At 40.0% G+C, this 16,455-nt stretch overlaps 1 protein-coding gene across 3 annotated transcripts in view; it reads right to left on the bottom strand.

The window, feature by feature from the left end:
* Positions 1-16,455, bottom strand: part of scai (suppressor of cancer cell invasion) — a 115,400-nt gene that overhangs the window by 80,315 nt on the left and 18,630 nt on the right. For all 3 annotated transcript variants that reach the window (XM_053617567.1, XM_053617568.1, XM_053617569.1), the window contains exon 3: positions 3,786-3,897. In XM_053617567.1, the coding sequence (XP_053473542.1) occupies positions 3,786-3,892 (107 nt within the window). In that variant the 5' untranslated portion in view covers positions 3,893-3,897. The remainder of the gene's footprint in view (positions 1-3,785; positions 3,898-16,455) is intronic.

Raw genomic sequence — 16,455 nt, 5'->3', positions numbered from 1 at the left:
AAAATGAGCAGCCAACTTTACAATAATTGTAAAGTTGGCTGCTCATTTTTAGCCCTAGATGACTTTTTTCTGTGAAAATTTCATAATGTTTCCCACACCAAAGATATAAAAGTACAACCCCTAAATGAGGGTAATTCATAAAAATTGCACATTCTCGCCCACAAACCTGAAATGTTCCGCATGCACACTATACTTACCTAGGTACCCCCTAAAAAAATTAAGATGGAGACTTGAACCCTTCCCATTATAAACTGACACTAAAAGTGAAACTGTGAGCAATCTTGAGTATTATATTTGGACTTAAGTCTAAGGAACAAGAATGTGCAAAATATTTATATATATGAACATGCACCTAGAAACTCCAGAAACTCAGAAACTATGGCATTTCTATATGTTCCTATTGGTAAGGCTGCAGGGGTGGATGAGATTTGGCACTGGACAAAGTTGGGTTTGTGTGGTTAACTCGCTTCTACAATGTAGCATGTGAAATCTGAGGCAGTGCCCATGGACTGGCAAATGGGGATGATGGTCCCTGTTTTTTTAAAAAGGAAGAACAGAGTGTGTGTTCCAGTTATAGTTGAACCTAGATAATTCAAGAGGAACAATACAGGCTCTGCCCAGACCGTGGAACATTGGTCCAGTTCTTCACTCTTGCACCGCTTGGCAAGGGGTATGATAAAGTCAGTCTACATGTGTTTTATGGATTTGGAGAAGGCCTATGACCATGCACCTTAACATTGGCTGTGGGACGTACTGCAGGATTATGAATGATCTGGCTTGCTACTTTGTGCAATCAAGTCTCTGTACGAGTGCACTGAGACGTGTACCCACACACTTGGAGTGAAGTCAAATTTTTTAGGGAGGTGTTGAACTTTGTCAATGGTGTGTCTGGTCTCCACACCTGTATACTATTCAAGGACAGGATATGAAGAGACAGCTAAGGTTAGAGAGGTATGCAATCAGGAGGGTTAGAAGTAACATTCCTGTTATTTCCAGATTATGTTTTTCTTTTGACACCACCCAAACCGATCTTCGACACACACAAAAACATTTCAATGCCGAGTGTGAAGCGACTGGGATGAAAATTAGCACCACAATGTCAGAGGCAATGGTTCTTTCCTAGAAAAGGATGGGTTGCTCCCTTCAGGTGCAAGTAGAGACCTTGCCCTGGTCGAGGAGTTTAAGTATCTTGGGATCATATTCAGGAGGGATGAAAAAAGGAGATCATGAGTGACAAAAATAAAATTTTTGAAAAATGAAAAGTGGCACCAGCTGTGCTGGTTAGTTATGGTGCAGCAGGAGCTCAGTTTACAGACGAAGCCCTCTATCAGTTTACAGCCTTATCCACACCTATGGTCATGAGCTATGGGTAGTGATCGAAAGTCTAAGGTTATGCGTACAAATTATAGAAATCAGGTTCCTTTGTAGGGTTGCTGGGCTTATTCTCCTCAAAGTAGAATAGCTGCTCTACAAGGATGCCTCTGATGTCTCAGGCAAAGCCCAGTGAATAGAGACCCTGGACAAACCCAGGACCCACTGAAGAGACTACATCTCACAGTTGGCTTGGGAAAATCTGGGGATTTGTGGCTGGGGATAGACAAGTCTGAACTCTTCATCTCAGCCTGTTGCCATCATAAACCGCACCAGGAAAAATAGAAGAAAAATTAATTAATGATGCATTCTTCATTTTTATAGATAACACTGTGCCATACAGTGTCAGAAAGCACATAAACAAATATGTAATGAGATAATGAACAAGTCAACAAACCCAACTGAGACATGCAGTTGGCATTATGTTGCTTTTTTTTTTTTTTTTTTTTTTTACTTTTTAGCAACATAAGCAGTATCTAAGCGACCTTTTGGTTTTCTATGATCCGCCACGCCTACTTAGATCAAAAGATGCAGGCTATTTGACGGTACGTCGAATAGTGAAGGCTACAGCAGGGGGAAGAGCTTTCTCTTATAGAGCCCCACTGTTATGGAACAGTCTTCCAATTAGTGTTCGGGATTCAGACACAGTCTCAGTGTTTAAGTCTAGGCTTAAAACGTATTTGTTTACTCAAGCCTACCCTGAATAGACTTTCTATTATGCTAATTCCCAGTCCTAATAATCTTTTCTCTCCCTTTCTCCTTCTGCCGAGCCACACACGATTTTATGGAAATACTAGAGATCCTGATCCTTTCTGATCTCCGGACGTGCCTGATCCGTTTCGGATGTCCTGCCTCTGGATGGAGCTCTAATCTACTCCAATTCCAGACTGCTGGGACTACGGCTGCTTCTAAGGCCATACAGACTTCATATAAGTCAATAATGAACTTTTTCACAATATCTGTTGTTACCCAAATGAGGATGGGTTCCCTTCTGAGTCTGGTTCCTCTTAAGGTTTCTTCCTCTTAAAACATCTTAGGGAGTTTTTCCTTGCTACTGTCGCCACTCAGTGGCTTGCTCAGTTGGGATAAATTCGCACCTTTAATATCTGTATACCGTGTTGATATTTCTGTAAAGCTGCTTTGAGACAATGTCTATTGTAAAAAGCGTTATACAAATAAAATTGAAATGAATTGAATTGAATAAGCCTGGTAGCTTAAGGACAAAAGTAAAGAGGTAATCTTCAGACACATGTCTTGGCTGAAAGGACAACTCCAACCTTAAAAATTAAACATTAAATACATTGATGTTGAAACATTTGTGACTTGCTTAGCAATTCTGGTGCAAATTTTTGGTTGATACAGTGTTTTTTTTTTTTTTTATTCCCGTGACAGGAATTGTGGTTATGTACCACATTAACATCACAGGTGGACGTTGCTAGTGCAGTTCAACAATTTCAAGCATAAGGCTTCGCAGTTAAGCCCAAAAGACAAAACAGCAAGTGCTACTGTTTTCTCTCACCATTTTCCAGTTTACTGTAGAAGTGACGGAGAACACAAATGTTGGACTCAAAGTTCTGGAATATAATACAGCTTTACAAGTTACAGCAAAGACTCGCCTCAGCTAGTTAGCAATCTATGAGATGACAAGCTCAGTGGTATTGACAGCAGAATCAACTTAATTCTAAGACATACTTTTTTAAACTTGCATTTGACTGTTGATGTCTATGTTTATTTATTATTAACTTTTATAATTTTCTGTGTACTGCTTATTTTGTGTACAGCACATTGAGAAGGTGCTTAAAGGCACTTTAGAAAATAAAGTTTATTATTCTTCCAGCCATCATAAACCACTTACTCCTTTTCAGGGTCACGGGGAACCTGGAACCTATCCCAGGGAGCATCGGGCACAGGGCGGCGTACACCCTGGACAGGGTGCCATCGCAGGGCACAATCACATACACACTCACACGCCCATTCATACACTACGGACACGCCAATCAGCCTACCATGCATCTCTTTGGACTGGGGGAGTCTCGACCCTGGAGGTGTGAGGTGAACGTTCTAACCACTAAGCCACTATGCGCCCAGATTTTTTTTGTTTGAGCAGAGTATATAGATGAGGAGGTAAAAGAGCTGCACAGACTGGCCACGATCAGTAGGTTGCATTGTGGGTAATATAGGAAATCATTAGCCGAAATGAAAATAGACAAATATCGATTAACTAAATTTAAAATAATGGTTAACTCAGAATTTCATTACAAAGTAAGTCTTGGACAGTACTGAGGATCACACATTAATTATAATTATTAATATTCAAGTCATTCAGGGTAGTTTTTTCCTTTAGGTTTTTGGATGTTCATTCAGAAGGACAAAAGTAATTACAGAAGAAAAATAAAGTAGCCCATCATACAGACCGCAGGCCGTTGAAGAGCTGCTTGGATTTGTCCAGCAGATAGCAGAAGTCTGTCACAGTTTTCCTCTCACCAAGTGGGATGTCATCATCAGCTCCCACCCCAGTCATGACAGCTGTGATATTAAAGCAGAGAAACTCACTTTCAGAGGAGATTGTCGCCAAAGCATCATCGCCGACTGTCAAAGCATGCAGGCATGTGAGTCACTGCAGACTACAGAGCTGTTAGCAAAATCAGCAAAGCAATTATACGGACACTAAACATAGCACAAGCGTGATATGTGAGTGACATGTGTAAGTAGATAACATCTATTTGTTTTGTATGACGAAAGAAAAATCACTGCTCAAAAAATTCCTTTTTTGACTTTTGTTTGTGCAAAGTGTATGTGCACTGTGACAAGTGTATTATAGCATGACAGAATTGACATGATCAAAATCATGCAGCATGATGTTAACCATGTCAACTACAAGTAGCTACAGTGCATCCGGAAAGTATTCACAGCGCTTCACTTTTTCCACATTTTGTTATGTTACAGCCTTATTCCAAAATGTATTCAATTCATTATTTTCCTCAAAATTCTACAAACAATACCCCATAATGACAACGTGAAAGAAGTTGGTTTGAAATCTTTGCAAATTTATTAAAAATAAAAAACAAAAAAAGCACATGTACATAAGTATTCACAGCCTTTGCCATGACACTCAAAATTGAGCTCAGGTGCATCCTGTTTCCACTGATCATCCTTCAGATGTTTCTACAACTTGATTGGAGTCCACCTTGATTGGAGTAAATTCAGTTGATTGGACATGATTTGGAAAGGAACACACCTGTATATATAAGGTCCCACAGTTAACAATGCATGTCAGAGCACAAACCAAGCTATGAAGTCCAAGGAATTGTCTGTAGACCTCCGAGACAGGATTGTATCGAGGCACAGATCTGGGGAAGGGTACAGAAACATTTCTGCAGCATTGAAGGTCCCAATGAGCACAGTGGACTCCATCATCCGTAAATGGAAGAAGTTTGGAACCACCAGGACTCTTCCTAGAGCTGGCCGCCCGACCAAACTGAACGATCGAGGGAGAAGGGCCTTAGTCAGGGAGGTGGCCAAAAGCCCGATGGTCACTCTGACAGAGCTCCAGCGTGTCTCTGTGGAGAGAGGAGAACCTTCCAGAAGAACAACCATCTCTGCAGCACTCCACCAATCAGGCCTGTATGGTAGAGTGGCCAGACGGAAGCCACTCTTCAGTAAAAGGCACATGACAGCCCACCTGGAGTTTGCCAAAAGGCACCTGAAAGACTCTCAGATCATGATGAAACAAAATTCTCTGGTCTGATGAAACAAAGATTGAACTCTTTGGCCTGAATGGCAAGCGTCATGTCTGGAGGAAACCAGGCGCCACTCATCACCTGGCCAATACCATCCTACAGTGAAGCATGGTGGTGGCAGCATCATGCTGTAGGGATGTTTTTCAGTGGCAGGAACCGGGAGACTAGTCAGGATCGAGGGAAAGATGAATGCAGCAATGTACAGAGACATCCTTGATGAAAACCTGCTCCAGAGTGCTCTGGACCGCAAACTGGAACCCGATTGAACATCGCTGCACCGACACTCCCCATCCAACCTGATGGAGCTTGAGAGGTCCCGCAAAGAAGAATGGGAGAAACTGCACAAAAACATGTGTGCATGTATATATTATGTATTATGTATAAATAATTACACAGAAATTCCTTCACTTCTAAACACTGATTCATGTCAATCTGTCACTTACGATAGAATAAAATTCAATGTGTATATGTGAAAGATATGCATTAGGCCTGAGTGATACAACATGTATCAACATGTACAGGCTTCCTCAGACTTAATGGCATCGGTGGAAATCATGCTATTATAACATCTCTTTAACTAATATCTCAGAAATATCTCTTTAAATGTTCAGATTTTTGTGTGTTCATCTCTAAGAAAACTATTCTCTTTGAAGACTGTGATGTCCAAAATAGATTTACTCTTCGTCTTGAAAATAAATATAAAAATAGAATACAGATCTGATCTGATCTATATTAAAATATATAATATAAAATGTAATCAAGCAGGAATGAGGAAGTGAAAGAGTCTGATATTATACTAGATGACAAAGGATTTGGGACCAATGGAGTTTAAACTTTTTTCTTGCTAAACAGGTATGGTATTTATTTATTTTCTAATGTGGTGGGACATTAGTGTTAGATGATAGTCCCCTTAAAAATAAAACTTACAGGAATCCTGCAGGATTATAATTTTTCTGCAGGATGTTTACTGATATCCGAAAGGAATAATGAAATCCTGCACGACATATTGACAAACTATGCAGGATATTCCTAAAGGTTTTAGAATAGAGCCTTCAGTACAATAGAACCATGCAGAAATTTCCAGCACACTTGCTGCACAAAGGGAAAATCCTGCAGGATTTTATAATTCCTGAAGGACTGCTGCACACCTGCAGAAATAAAATAAAGTTCTTAATCTAGACTGCAGGACAACTTCTTATTTCCTCTAAGTTAAAAAAATATTCTGGGAGATTATGTAGTTGAAAAAATTCATTTAAAAAATTGGCAGAAATGAATCGGTTGAATAAATTATTTAATGAGTCCTTCACAACGCACAAAAAGGTGCACTTTTCACACGTATTGGCATAACAATCCAGAAATTGCCCTTTCTGCAAATTGCAATCATTTTTGGGAAAAAATTTGATTCACTGAGATGATGTCACTCTTTGGCACCATAGTCAAACAGGCATTCAAATTCAACTGTCACCAACCATCGTGTGTCTGTAGAGGTATAGTCCCACTTTTATTAAATAACTTCTTTAATCATTATGGTGAACTAAACTACTGTTCCGTTATGTATTTGTGACACAACGATTAGCGTAATGTTAGCTCACTTACAAGCAAACATGGCTAATTTAATTATTTACACACACAGCGGTTAGCATAACATTAGTCTGCTTACTAGCAAACATGGCTAATTTCATTATTTACACACAGCAGTTAGCAAACGTTAACTCATTTACTAGCAAACACAGCTAATTTTATTATTTACACACAGTGATTAACGTAACATTAGCCCACTTACTGGCAAACATGGCTAATTGTAGTATTCACACACAATGGTTAGCATAATGTTAGCTTGTTTAATACAAACTCTGCCAATTTTATAGAAGGTATACATTGATGTCACTTTCCCACGCCCCCCTTGGCCGGACTGAGTGGCAAAACATCCAGCAAAATGGCTGGTTTTAATAGGGGAAGCTGCGAAAATGCTAGTATAACTAATGATTGTCAGCTTAAATTAAAGGCAGTTGGACTCGACAATGACCCTTACAACTTGTCCAAGAACCTGTGGTCCATGGACATTGGCATGTGGCCAGAAATTGGTTTTCCCAACATTTATATGTACCTGATTTCGAGGCCATGGAAACACGCTAAGCAGTGTGTGTTTTGTATGCCTGAAGGCATACAAAAGCATTGACGCTTGGTCCTACTTCAAGGCAGGATTTGTTGGAGAAATTAAAGTGACAAGAACACCAATAAACGTTCTGGTTGTATGTGGACAGATATGTACAAATATTTTTATTATATAATTCTATCTGGTAAACCATAAGCTAGCTAGCCCTAGTTGGTTTGTAGCTAACACTGCTTCCACTTACTAACATTATGTATTTATGAAGGATTAACAGTCAGAGAATGAATGAGCCCCCACTGAAACCTTGGATAGTTGCAGAGAAAACCGGGGCAGTTTTGACAGGCCATTGTACATGTATGGCAGGACTTGGACAGACATGTTCGCATGTAGCAGCGCTGATGTTTGCAGTTATGTCTGGAGTGAAGATGTGGGATGATGCACCGTGTTAGCACAGTCGATCACACAACATTTTAGATGCGGTTTTTCTGTTTTTTCACGCTGTACACTAATGCTGCCACTCAATCTTTTTGCAGCTCAGTGGGCGTGACTGCTGCGACTTCCGGCTACCGTGACATCATGACCCTCTATTATTTACACACAGCAGTTAGCAAAGGGCTAATTTTATTATTTACAAAACAATTTTTATTTTTTAAATTCTTTTTTTTTTTTTTAGGTGTGAATTGTACTCAGCTTGGAAACTTTACAGATTGCATAAGCCATTATGCGACATCATTTCAATAAATAACATAATTCATTTGTGAAAATACTTTGCTTTTATTGTTAAGTTATTCCCCCTGTATCCTGCACAATAGGATATAATTCCTGGAGAATATTATTCCTTCATATCATTTTTTCCTTCATAGAATTCCTGTAGGTATTTTTACTGGGAATTGAGCTGAAATCCTGTAGGATATTTGCATAATATTCCCGTAGAATTTGTGTAGGTTTTTTTTTTTTTTTTTGGAAAGGGCAGTTGATTTATTCTCGTTTCAGAGTTTGCATGGTTACCTACTTGAGAAACTGTTGAGCTAAAGAATTCTTGATTGCAAAGCAGTGACTAACAGCATGTGTTTTTGAGTTGTTGTTGTTTTTTTAATGTCATGTCTGTATTTCATTCTTGTGACTGATTCATGCCCTCTACTCATCTGTATTTTTATCCTCTGGTGTATGATTTCCCTTTCAACTAGAATCTATCTTTTAGCTAGCTATGTTAGGTGACAAGTTTAATCTGTCATGATATGATACTGCAGAATGAGCCCAGTTACACTGAACCAGGTTGGTGACGCCTAAGCACAACAACTTTATCAGGCAGTAACAGTAATAGCTAGCCAGTTGACAGTAGGTAAAAAACAAGCTCTTGTTGAGACATTTTACTCTTCCACCTGATACGCAGTAGCTGTGACGGTCACACTGATGTGTAAAATAACTAAACAGTTCTCATAAAACTTCTGCACTGCTGGGCAATCCTAAATCATCCCAAGCCAATCTCAAGTCAACATCTTTACTACATCCAAAATTGCATTCAACTGTACTAAATAATAATCACTGGTGTCATTAGTACTTAGGCATATTACTTATTGTTCATTATTATTTTTGGGACATAGCCTTAATCCTACCTAAATATGTGCACACTCCACAGTGAAATTAATCAACGTGGTGGACAACCCACAACAAAAGAAATATTTTAAATATTTCAGTCATTTGGTTTTTGTTAGTTTTAATCCAGAGCTAGTTAACAACCATTTTTCATCTTTGTTTTCATCATCAAATAATATTGAAGCAGGGGCAAATCAATATATAGCTAGGTCTGTAAATACTTTAACATCGACAAAGTTATTGTTATTTTAGTGGTCTACCACAGTATATTGTAGATGAAATTAAATAATGAATATGAGCCTCAAAGCTAACATTCAAGATCATACTTTCTTTAATTTGATGGTATTTACATCCAAATCGGTTGAATGGGATTGGAATTACAGTGTTTTTTATATGTGGTCCAACCCCTTTTTAAGGGACCAAAAGTAATAGGACAATTGGAGGCTCAGCTATTCCATGGTGCGTTATTCCCTCATTATTTCATTTATAGATAAGCAGATAAAAGGTTCAGAGTTGACTTCAAATGTGGAATTTACATTTGAAAGTTGTTAACTCTCAATATGAAGTCCAAGGAGTTGTCACTGTCAGTGAAACCAGCTATCATTACATATAACATTACATGTGGCCAAATCAACTATTTGGTGCATTCGTAGAAAGAAAGAACATACTGGTGAGCTCAGGAAAACCAAAAGGCCCAGAAAACCACAGAAAACAACTCTGGTGGATGACAGAAAAACTATTTCCCTGGTGAAGAAAAACCCCTTCACAACAGTTGGCCAGATCAAAAACACCCTCCAAGAGGTATGTTTATCTGTGTCAAAGTCAACAATCAAGAGATGTCACCACCAGAATAAATACTGAGGGTTTACCACATGATACCCAATTAGTGTTCGGACTGAAGTCTAGGCTGAAAAAAAAATTGTTTAGTCAAACCTTTTGTGAATATTTTTTAATTAGGTAAAGGAGAAGATCTAGAGGATTCACGGGCATAGAATGTTTTGGTGAACTGGGATGTATGGATGCTGTCGCACCCCTACTCTCAACCTTTCACTCAGGTTTGTTGATGGTGGAATGGCTGGCTGCTTTATGTCCCAGGGCACCCTTATGTCTGTGTTCCTTCTGGCTCTCCCTTTTACTTATGCCATCATAGCTAGTCTTGCTGGACTCCCTGCTTGCACTCTGCACACAAAGTACATTGTCCTTAACCATTACGGGAAAATAAGCACACCTCATGGTCTCACCCTCTCTATGTCGAGCTACACATGCTATTCCTGAGATATCAGTAATCCGGACCCCTTTGACTCTCTAGACCTGCCTGTTCCATCCTGATGCAAACTTCTGGTTATCATGCTATGGGGCTACTTCCCTTCAGCTGGGACTGGGGCTCTAGTCAAGAAGGAGTGAATCATGGATAAGTCCAAATATCAATCTATTTTGGCACAAAACCTGCCGGCCTCTATTGGATAGCTAAGGATGAAGAAAAAGGTGTTCCAGCATGATAACGACCCAAAGCACAAATGTAAGTCAACAAAGTAATGGCTTCAGAAGATAATCAACATTTTGGAATGGTCCAGTCAGAGTCCAGATCCAAATCCTATTAACGAAACTGTGGAATGACTTGAAAGGGTTGGGCACAGGAGATCCACTCACAATTTAATAGGTCTGGAGCAATTTTGCAAGGAACAGTGGAATAAAGTTGCCAAAAGATGATGCATTGCAAAAAGATGTTGGTAGACTCTTACACAAAACACAGAGTGCTCTACTACAAGCAAAAGGTGCTTTAAAAAAGTATCAGTAAAGGAGTATGCATACTTACAGTCATGGGGAAAATAAAATACACCCTCCTACAATTCTATGCTTTTATTTCTCAGGGCCTAAATAACAATTGTGTGGTCATCACCACACATCTACTATGAACAAATAAATACCCTCAGGTGACAACAAAAAACACAACAGATTTCAATATGGGTTTTTTTTTTTTTTCACAAAACGTAAACAAACATTCAGAAACCAGGTGAGAAAATCTAAGTACACACTATAACTCAGTAACATGTAGAACCACCTTTAGCAACAATAACTTGCAGTAAATGTTTTCTGCAGAGTTGTTCAGTCTCTCACACCCTTTTGGAGAAATTTTGAACGGCAACAGGGTTGTAGCGTGGTACCTTACTTATGGGGTTTGGGCACCAAACAGTCTAAATTAACCGTCACTTATAATTTGGACATCACTCAGCAGAAAAAACAGGAGGCTACTCAATTCTCACAAAATAAGATTATTATTCCCACTCATGCAATAAACGTGAGAAAATACAGATCGTTTTCATTCATAGAAACCGAAATAACAAAAATTAAAAAAGTTCCCATATGTGGGATTAACAGGTGAAACAATAAGGAAACAAGCCTCTATTCATAAAAGATATATTTGCACACACAAAAGGCAATAAAAAAAATTAGTTAATAATTCTTAACCAAAACAAAAAAAAGTATTCACTTTAATGGCAGTGATTTTGGCATATGGGAGTTTGTGAACTTGAAAGCATGGGAAATCGGCAGTCAGAGTCCCTCAAACCCTCAAAGCTCCGCTCGCTCTTTGATTCACCTTGGCAGAATATTCCTGAAGTGTTCACCAGCCTCCTGAATCAATATCCACAAGGTTATAATCCACAGTAGGGGCATTAGCATGGTCCCTGGCAAACGCACACCATCAGTTCCGCCATTCCCACCTGGCTCTCATTTCCGTGTCCCGCTTCCTCTCACCTAGTCACCTGTTCTTTTTATTGCTTCCGAAGACCACACCCTTCCTTTCATCTTTTTTTTTTTTCCTTCTTCTGTTCTGTTAAGATAGAAAACTCGGCATAATTCTTAGGTTGAGTTTACTTAGGTAGTTTATTTATAGTGATTAATTATTTATTTATTTTTTCTTCCGTTAATTAAAACACCCCAGAATGGAACGGACTCTGCCTCTGCATCACTGTGCAGCTATCTGTTACAGGGTCATGGGTGCCCAAGGCTCATTGATATGTGAGGGGAGCGAAGGCTAGCCTGTCTGGTACAATCCCACAGAAGAGCTACTGTAGCACAAATTGGTGAAAAAGTTAATGCTGGCTATGATAGAAAAGGGTCAGAACACACATAGCCACAGACCAGGCAGAGTGACCATGTTGAACCCTGTCATCCACCGAAAGTGGCTGTTGGCAATTGGCCTGTGAGCATCAGAACTGGACCATGGAGCAATAGAAGAAGGTGGCCTGGTCTGATGAATCACATTTCCTTTTGCATAATGTGGATGTGTGCATGTGTTGCGTACCTGGGGAAGAGATGGCACCAGGATGCACTATGAGAAGAAGACAAGAAAGTGGAGGAAGTGTGACGCTCTGGGCAATGTTCTGCTAGGAAACCTTGGGTCCTACCATTCATGTGGATGTTACTTTGACACATACCACCTACCTAAACATTGTTGCAGACCAAATACACTCCTTCATGACAACAGTATTTCCAAATAGCAGTGGCCTCTTTCAGCAGTATAATGCATCCTGCCACAATGAAAAAATTGTTCAGGAATGGTTTGAGGAACATAAAGAGTTCAAGGTGTTGACTTGGGCTCCAAATTCCTCAGATCTAAATCCAATCTAGCATCTGTGGGATATGCTGGACAAGCAATTTTGATCCATAGAGGCCCCACCTCACAATTTACAGGACTACTAAACGATCTGCTGTTAATATCTTAGTGCCAGATACCACAGCAGACCTTCAGAGGTCTTATGGAGTCCGTGCCTTGACAGATCAGAGCTGTTTTGGCGGAACAAGAGAACACAATATTAGGCAGGTGTGTTATATTAGGTAATGTTACATTTAGGTCCATAAGTATTTTGACACAATTTTCATACTTTTGGCTCTGTACACCAACACAATGGATTTGAAATGAAACAATCGGGGGTGTGATTGAAGTGAAGACTTCCAAATTTGATTCAAGGGGTTTAACAAAACTTTTGCATTAACCGTTTAGGAATTACATGCATTTTTTTACATAGTCCCTCCATTTACACAGGCTCAAAAGTAATAGGAGAATTCACCGATGAGCAATTTCATGGCCAGGCGTGGCTGGTTTTCTCAATATTTCATGAAAAAACATTTGTCGATGCAAGTAAAGGCGGCCACCATTGGGCTGGAAAAAAAAACAAGACAAACCTATCAGAGAAACAGCTTTAGGAGTGGTCAAATGGTAAAAAAACAAACAAAAAAAAACAAAACAGAATGAATCTGGTACATTCTTAAAAAGAAGGATACATTGGCGAGCTCAGCAACACTAAAATCCCTGGATGAACACTGAAGACAGCTAAAGTGGATGATCACAGAATTATTTCCTTAGTGAAGAAAAACTCCATCACAACATCTAGCCAAGTCAAAAACACTATAGGAGATAGGTGTATCATTATCAAACAATACAATCTACAATCAAGAGACACCTTCATGAATGTAAATACAGAGGGTTTACCTCAAAATACAGTGAACACACTGAAGAAAAGAAAGGCCAGATTAGACTTTGCAAGAAAACATCTAAAAATTCAAAATAAAAAAATAAAAAACCTGCCCTGTTCTGGAACAAGATTCTCTGGTCAGATGAAACCAAGAGGAGGTCATTGGCTTTTACTAATGTGTCTGCTGATAGTAGCAGGCTGAATTCTGAAGTGTATAGAGCTATACTTTCTACTCAGACTCAGTCAAATACTGCAAAACTGATAGGACAGCACTTCACAGTACAAATGGATAATGACCCAAAGCATACTGCAAAAGCAAGCCAAGTGCTTCTTTAGGCAAAGAAATGTAATGTTCTTAAATGGCCAAGTCAGTCACCTGACCTCAACCCAACTGAGCATACTTTTCATTAATGAATACAAAACAGAAAGCCCCACAAACAAGCATTAAAAATTATCTTTATATCTATAATTATGATAGTTTGTCCAATTACTTTTGAGCCTGTGAAAATGGAGGAGCTATGTAAAAACTATGTACATGTCAATCACTTCTTGATTGCTCAATTTCAAATCCACTGTGGTGGTGTACAGAACTATGAGAATTGTGTCACTGTCCAAATACTTATGGACCCAGCTGTATCTATGCTATGCGCACATTTTTATATTTTTACTTTTAAAGGTTGTTTTATTTTTCAATAAACTGTTGGAACCCACGATCCAAGTATGGCCATAACCTTATGCCTAAAAAAAATGCAACCCCAAAAGGAACTGTGTTCAAGAGCAATGAGGGCATGAAGGGTGCATAAAGCCTTGAGGACAAGGATCTCTTTCCTTCTGAAAGCATGTAGAGTAGAATTCCTTGTTCTGACCTTGGGATCCATCTTTCCAATTGTGCTTCTTTCAAGAGGAAAACAACTTTCTTGGGACACATAGTTTGTTGATGGGCTTGGAATTTGGTCTAGGCCCAAAGCCCCAACAGCTGGGTTGATGGCAGCTTAGTCGTCAGAATACTATTGTCAGTTGTAGATGCCAGTAAAGAAAGTTTTTGGCCGTAAATGTCCAACATGCAGCCTTTATGGAGATGTGGCGTGGGGGCCATCTACTGAAGGTTCACCTCTGAATCGGTTAAGACAGGACAACTGTCAGGAGTCAGAGAGCATGATATTTATCCATTTAGGGCTCTTATGAAGCCAACAAAACTTATGTGGGCACCTAGCTGATGAGCTGGATTGTGGTAACTCAAGGGTGTTATACATTTGGCTACACTGGTTTTTGACCTTGATTCCTGTTCTCCTTCTTCCATGGCTCAATTGGCTACAGGGCTAACAAACTGCTCTGGCACAGGCCGTGCCAACCATGCCTGGTGTCATCCATAAATGAAGTCATAAGACCTCATCAGGATATTGGAAGTACATCTGTATTCAGTGGTTTAGCATTGAAATGCTTCATTGAGGTCGAAATCTCACTTTGGGCATCATCCATAAATCAAATTGGTGGAGATAGGTCTTGCCACCTATCCTAGGTATCTCACTGCCAGGAATGAGGCTTTGATCAGCTCACTCACAGAGAAATCAATGGCTGCAGATTGAAATAACCACTCCAAAGCAATTAGCAGTACTTAATTACTGGTGTGTGCTGTCCAAGAGGTAATTCAGTGTTTTGGCATTGTGTGTCTAAACATGGTGCTTCGCCTGTTGAAGCCACAAGTGACATGCTATGAGCAACAATGTCAGGTATGCAGTCAAGCCAAGCTGCTTATAAGCACGTGCTGTGAGCATAGGTGCAGCGCAGCGGACACTGCTGTAACCAAAGCTGCCCACCACAGATATCAGTACCGACTGTGCTAGTAGAATGGCTTAGCAGAGAAAGAACGGAGCAAGAGAGAAAACCTGCTCCTATACTGAACACTCTGCCCACAGGTGCAAGCTCCTGCTGTATGTAGCTTTTGCTTTAACATTAGTAATTTTAGCTGAGCCACTTCTGATGCCAGGGCATCCATCTCCTTTTTGACAACTGTGGCACAGCCAGAAGCTCACACCATTGGCTGTGAGCTTTCTTTCCTCTGCGTAGCTTCTGCTTCAACATCATAGCTTTCAGCTGAGCCATATTTGACACCAGACCATCCACCCTCACTGAGATGGAGGACATCATCCCTCACTGTCCATGCCTGTTTATGGCTAACAGTCTTCCTGGGCTGTGATGCTCAGATCATCTCTGACTGGTGAAAGCAATGGGCTGGTATTGACTTTATTGTGCATGAAATATCTATTCAGACAACTGAGAGCTTAGATATAATCCACACATGAATGAATCCTGCATATTACACTTCCTTTTTTCGTTGGAGCTATACTGTGAATAGTGGGGTCTGTAATTCTGCGAGTCACCAATAAGAGTGCTTTTCTGAGGGCAACCCCTCAGCAATGCAGCAAAAAAGAAGAAAACCAGTGTACTGTAAATAGTGGAGTTGACAGTTCTGCAACTCACTACTAAGAGAGCTATTCTGAGGGCAACCATCTCTGAAAGAAGAAAGGCACAGTGCTAATCTGCTAATGTGTAGGCTGCTGTGACTGAATAAATCACTGAACAAACCAGAATGAACTCGGAATTGTCTTAGAGACCAAATTTCAAACTCCATTTGTTGCTGAAGATCCTATACTTGAGTAGGTCAGCTACAAGTGATTGAAGCCCCAACCCAGAAGTTGCCCTGAAGGCCTTACTCTCTCTGCATTGACACAGGAAACTGGAGGGCGATGCACTCAAACCCTTATATTAAGGGTAGTGGAAGCTAGAGAAGATCACCAACTTAGCGCCTCAGCATTATGAGTATGGAATTACAAGGCCATGAGTGTGATGATAGGGTGGTTTTCTAACATGCTGTGATACCCTGGAAGCCTGATCCCCCATGCTGAGGGATGCTGTCCCAACTATAACTGCGTGATAAAAGCTGCACGTTAATCTAATTACTCGTAGCTGAAGCTCCTGTTACGTATATAGTCCAAAAAATACCCAATGTGTATAAAGGTGAGAAGAAGTAAAGGGAATGGCAGCCATTAATTATGGCATTTTATAGGGTTGTATGGGTACCATGTGACTGTGTTAGGTGTGTGTGTTAGGTCTCTACATGTGTACGCATGCACAAAAGAAGGAACCCAGGTGGTCA

The sequence above is a fragment of the Ictalurus furcatus genome, chromosome 28, assembly GCF_023375685.1.
Source record: "Ictalurus furcatus strain D&B chromosome 28, Billie_1.0, whole genome shotgun sequence".
Classification (NCBI taxonomy): Eukaryota; Metazoa; Chordata; class Actinopteri; order Siluriformes; family Ictaluridae; genus Ictalurus; species Ictalurus furcatus.
This window is presented reverse-complemented; position numbering and strand designations above follow the sequence as displayed.